The sequence below is a fragment of the Centroberyx gerrardi genome, chromosome 20, assembly GCF_048128805.1.
Source record: "Centroberyx gerrardi isolate f3 chromosome 20, fCenGer3.hap1.cur.20231027, whole genome shotgun sequence".
NCBI lineage: Eukaryota > Metazoa > Chordata > Actinopteri > Beryciformes > Berycidae > Centroberyx > Centroberyx gerrardi.
The window spans coordinates 23450533-23455310 of record NC_136016.1 but is presented as its reverse complement, the minus strand read 5'-3'; the positions used below and the strand labels follow the sequence as shown (position 1 = coordinate 23455310).

Sequence of the window (4778 nt, the reverse complement as noted above, 5' to 3'; positions counted from 1 at the left end):
CCGAAATCCGTTTCCAGTCCACATGTTCAAGAAGCGCGTCGCTGCCTGACTGTCGGTCTGCTGCCGCTGTACTGTGCTGAATCATCCACACACACACACACACACACACACACACACACGCAAGCACGCTCGCACGCACGCGCACGGCGCTTGCCCGAGGCACAGCTGACACTGACGTCAGCTGCCTACTGTAAACATAACCCTTTCCTCACCAGTGTTGAGGAACCGTGTTCGAACCTGTCTAAATTGCAAATATAAATATAAATGTAATGTAGCCTAAATGTAATGGAAATGTGAATAAAACTGTAAATGTAACCATGTTCCAAACATTTTAAATATGAATGTAATGTAATGTATCCTATATATAGGCTAATGGAAATGTGAATAAAACTGTAAATGTAACACTTTCCCAATCAGTCATAATGTAAATTTAATCGAATGTAAATATAATATAAACTGTGAATACAATTTCAATCAATGTAACCCGTTCTTAGCCAGTAAAATGTAATGTAGGCTAATGTTGTCTAAATGTAATGTCAAATGTAAGTGAAAATGTCAGTGTAACCCTTTCCTAACTAATCCAAATTGTAAATGTAATGTAAAATATAAATAAAACTGTAAGTATAAGCCTTTCCTAAGCAGTCTAAAATGTAAATGTAATGTGATTTGTACCACTACAACACTGATGCAGTCTACATGTAGGCCTAGACTAATATGTAGGCTATTGTCAAGGAAAACTTATTTCTTGACCAAGAGAGTGAGAGAGTCAGGAAGTCAACCAAAGAGGAAACAAAATAACAGTTTATATACTCTTTCTATGTATATATAATGAGTCAAGCCTCAGCAGCACACAACTAGACAAGTCACATATTTTCTAAGAACTTCTGGTCTTGTTCTGAAAACTGTGGAAACAGCACAGCTGAGGAAACATGCTTACATTACAGGGAACTAATAATTTACTCAAGGACAAAACCTTTCCCATAGTCTGCTGTCTCTATATAGACTGATATGTATAGTATCAGTTTGCATGGTTTTCTGAAAATATAATTGATTTTTATGTATACTGGTGGTTTGGATGCCATATGATTTATCCTCCACTAGAGGTCAGAGTTCACCCAGCTTTACTCCCCACTGCAGTCTGCAGCACTGTAAAGACTTACAACATGAAGAGTCCAGACTCACACAGTCTTCTTCTGACTCTGAAGAGGAAACCCGAGCTGTCCTGCACCAGTTAAGCCAGATCCAGTATCTGACAAAACCTCCTTGGTCTGACAGGGCGATGCAGCTGGACTCCGGTCTGTTCCTGCTTCTGCGCAGTCTCCCTGGAAACAGCGGCTAACGCTGCTAGCTAAGCTAACCACTCTGACATTACTTACACGTAGATATCGATAAATTAGGCTATATACATATCGATATTAGATATAACGTTAAATAAATAAACACACACACACGTGAGATAAAGTCATTGGAGGTATGACCGGTTACAACTTTCAAAGTAAAAGGCTTATCGACGAGCATATAGTGCTGCCGGTCGTAACTTTCGAAATAAAAGCCTTTTCACTAACATTATGTTGATTCCTGTTCTGACCTTCAAAATAAAAGTCCTTTGACTAACGTTGTGTTGCTTCCGGTCAATCTTTCAAAACAGTGTACATAACGGTTATAACTTTCAAAATAACAGCCTTACTTATGAACATAATTGCTTCCAGTCATACGTTTTAAAATATCAAAAGAAAAGTATCTCTATTAAATGAATTTCATCAGTCTGGGTTTCAGTGGAGAGTTTTAGTGTCCCATGATGCTCTGAATGCAGTTTCAGAGGCTTTTCCACTTTTCCACCCTGACAAGAAGAAAACTGTGGATGGTCACATGTAAAAATAGAAAATATCAGCAGTCTCTAAATACCGGTATCAGCCATTAAAAACCCATAGCATTGCTCTCTATGAAGGTGTTGTATGCGTTGGATTTATTCTTCTTATGCACTGATAATGCATGTGTCAGGTGTAAACTCAAACGAATGTTGTTGTACCCAGTTTTTTTTCCAGCTTTCTGTGAAGTTTGTGTGATGAAATTATTTCCTCACGGAATCAAAGCTGCAATTCAAGTTTAAGTTGTAATATGATCAGTAACCACAAAATTCATTATGGATGGTGTGTGATCCAGTGAGAAAACTGTTAAAACTGTAAATCTTTGTAACCTGTATAAAGTATTTATATAATTACATGTGCTGAGAATTTCGCTTTCTCTCTCTCTCTCTCCCCCTTTTCATTTTCCTGATGTGTTTTTATGATATTTGAGATGTTTTTATGTGGATTTGTGTTTCCCTGTATAGGCCTACTTTATACTTGCTATATTGTTGATATTTGTATATAGTTGCTGTTGTATGCAGCCATAGATAGATAGATAGATAGATAGATAGATAGATAGATAGATAGATATTGTGTTTAAATTGATACTGAGCGTTTAAATCGATCTAATTATAATGAGTTGCTAAATCAGTTAATGAGACAGTGAAATCTTATTGAGGATTTGAAAAAAAATGGGGAATAATTAATCAGGGATTTCTGTGATACTCCTTTTTCTTTGTTTGTTTTCATCTCTTATGGTAGCCTATTACTGGGATTTTCTGAATAATTTTTTGACCTACAGCTGTGAGATATTTTACAGTTCTATGATATTTGTATATTGTCTTCCCAACATTTATTATAGGATTAGTAAATCTGTAGGGATGCGATGGGAAATAATAACAGATAAGGTGACAATTAAATCAACATGCTAAGGACCTGTGGCAAGGTTAAATATAGAAATGTTGGACTGGCTCCTCACATCTGGTTTTAAATTTTGAAAGTTTGAATGGGTTCCTATACTTTCTATATATCGGCGCTGTGGGTCGCCATCCGCCTCACAGCAGCGTCTGTCTGCTCCAGCCTCAGTCACACAGGACCGAGGTGTGCTGCGGACAGCAGGACAGAAACTCTCTGGATTATCTGAAGCGCGTTTTCTGCAGGATTATTTCACTGCTGGGTTTGTGTTTTTGAACTACAGCAGAGTATTAGCAGGCGGGCAGCTGGAGTTTGCCTCGCTGCAGGTGATGCTGCGGAGGGAAAATCATGACAACTTGAGCAGAATGGACCCGAGTGAGTGACACCGGCTATCAATGGAGAGTTTTCACAACGAGAGCCAAAACCACATCCAGGACCTCCAGGAGCACCAGGTCGTCACAGCCGGAGCGGACAGCCCGGGGCCGGGCGGCGGGCTGAGCCTCCGCGCGCTGACCGGCTGCGTCCTGTGCGTCCTGATCGTCTCCACCCTGCTGGGTAACACGCTGGTCTGCGCCGCCGTGGTCAAGTTCCGCCACCTGCGCTCCAAAGTCACCAACTCGTTCGTCATCTCGCTGGCGGTGTCCGACCTGTTCGTGGCCGTGCTGGTGATGCCCTGGAGGGCGGTGTCCGAGGTGGCCGGCACGTGGCTGTTCGGCCGCTTCTGCGCCACCTGGATCGCCTTCGACATCATGTGCTCCACCGCGTCCATCCTCAACCTGTGCATCATCAGCATGGACCGCTACTGGGCCATCTCCAGCCCGTTCAAGTACGAGCGCAAAATGACGCGCAGGTTCGCCTTCCTGATGATCGGAGTCGCCTGGACGCTCTCCATCCTCATCTCCTTCATCCCCGTGCAGCTCAACTGGCACCAGGCGGGCGCCAACAACTCGACGTCGGACAACCCGGAGGACTGCAACACCAGCCTGAACCGGACTTACGCCATCTCCTCCTCGCTCATCAGCTTCTACATCCCCGTGGTGATCATGGTGGGGACGTACACGCGTATTTTCCGCATCGCGCAAACCCAAATCAGACGGATCTCGTCTTTGGAGAGGGCGGCGGCCCACCGCGCGCAAAACCACCGCCACCGCGCGTCAAACCACGACGAAAGCTCCCTGAAAACGTCGTTTAAGAAGGAAACGAAAGTTTTAAAGACTCTCTCCATCATCATGGGAGTGTTCGTGTTCTGCTGGCTGCCGTTCTTCGTCCTGAACTGCGTGGTTCCTTTCTGCGACCCGGACAAGCTTGGAGAGCCGCCGTGCGTCAGCGACACCACCTTCAGCATCTTCGTGTGGCTCGGCTGGGCCAACTCCTCCCTGAACCCGGTCATCTACGCCTTCAACGCCGATTTCAGGAAGGCCTTCTCCACTATCCTGGGCTGTAATAAATACTGCTCGAGCTCCGCGGTGGAGGCGGTGGGTTTCAGCAACGAGTTGGTGTCTTATCACCACGACACCACCATGCAGAAAGAGGCCACCGCGCCCGGCCCCGGGGTGCAGCGGCTGGCCTGCATCCCGCCGCACGCCGGGGAGGATCTGGAGCAGCACTTCGACAAAGTGTCCGTCATCTCGGACGGATCTCGGAACCAGAGGAACCTGCTGCTGCCCGCCATTCTGCAGTACGAGTGCGAGGCGGAGATTTCTTTAGACATGATGCCCTTCAGCTCCTCCGGACCCACTGACTGCTATGTGCTGCCGGGTCAAATCCAAGACCTGTGATCGGGGAGGGAGGGGGGTCAGAGGTCAGGTGGGTGAACTGTGACCTGCAGTCATCATCATGAAGCAACAGCCACCAATATCAACTCAATTCATTAGCCTATATTTTAATTAGTATTAATTATACTTCTGTATATCACAGTACACTTCAACAATGATGTCATGGTAAATAAAAAGGGTAAATCGTGATCTCTAGTTGATAATCATACATAAGGAAAACAACCACCTATATTAAAAATAA

The 4778-nt window shown here is 44.6% G+C and overlaps 1 protein-coding gene across 1 annotated transcript; it reads left to right on the top strand.

Annotated features, from left to right (window-relative positions):
- The first annotated feature begins 3157 nt into the window (after positions 1-3157).
- On the top strand, positions 3158-4540 carry LOC139915516 (D(5)-like dopamine receptor). Its single transcript, XM_071904158.2, has one exon. It carries the CDS (start codon positions 3158-3160, stop codon positions 4538-4540), a length of 1383 nt encoding a protein of 460 aa, XP_071760259.2.
- The last annotated feature ends 238 nt before the right edge of the window (positions 4541-4778 follow it).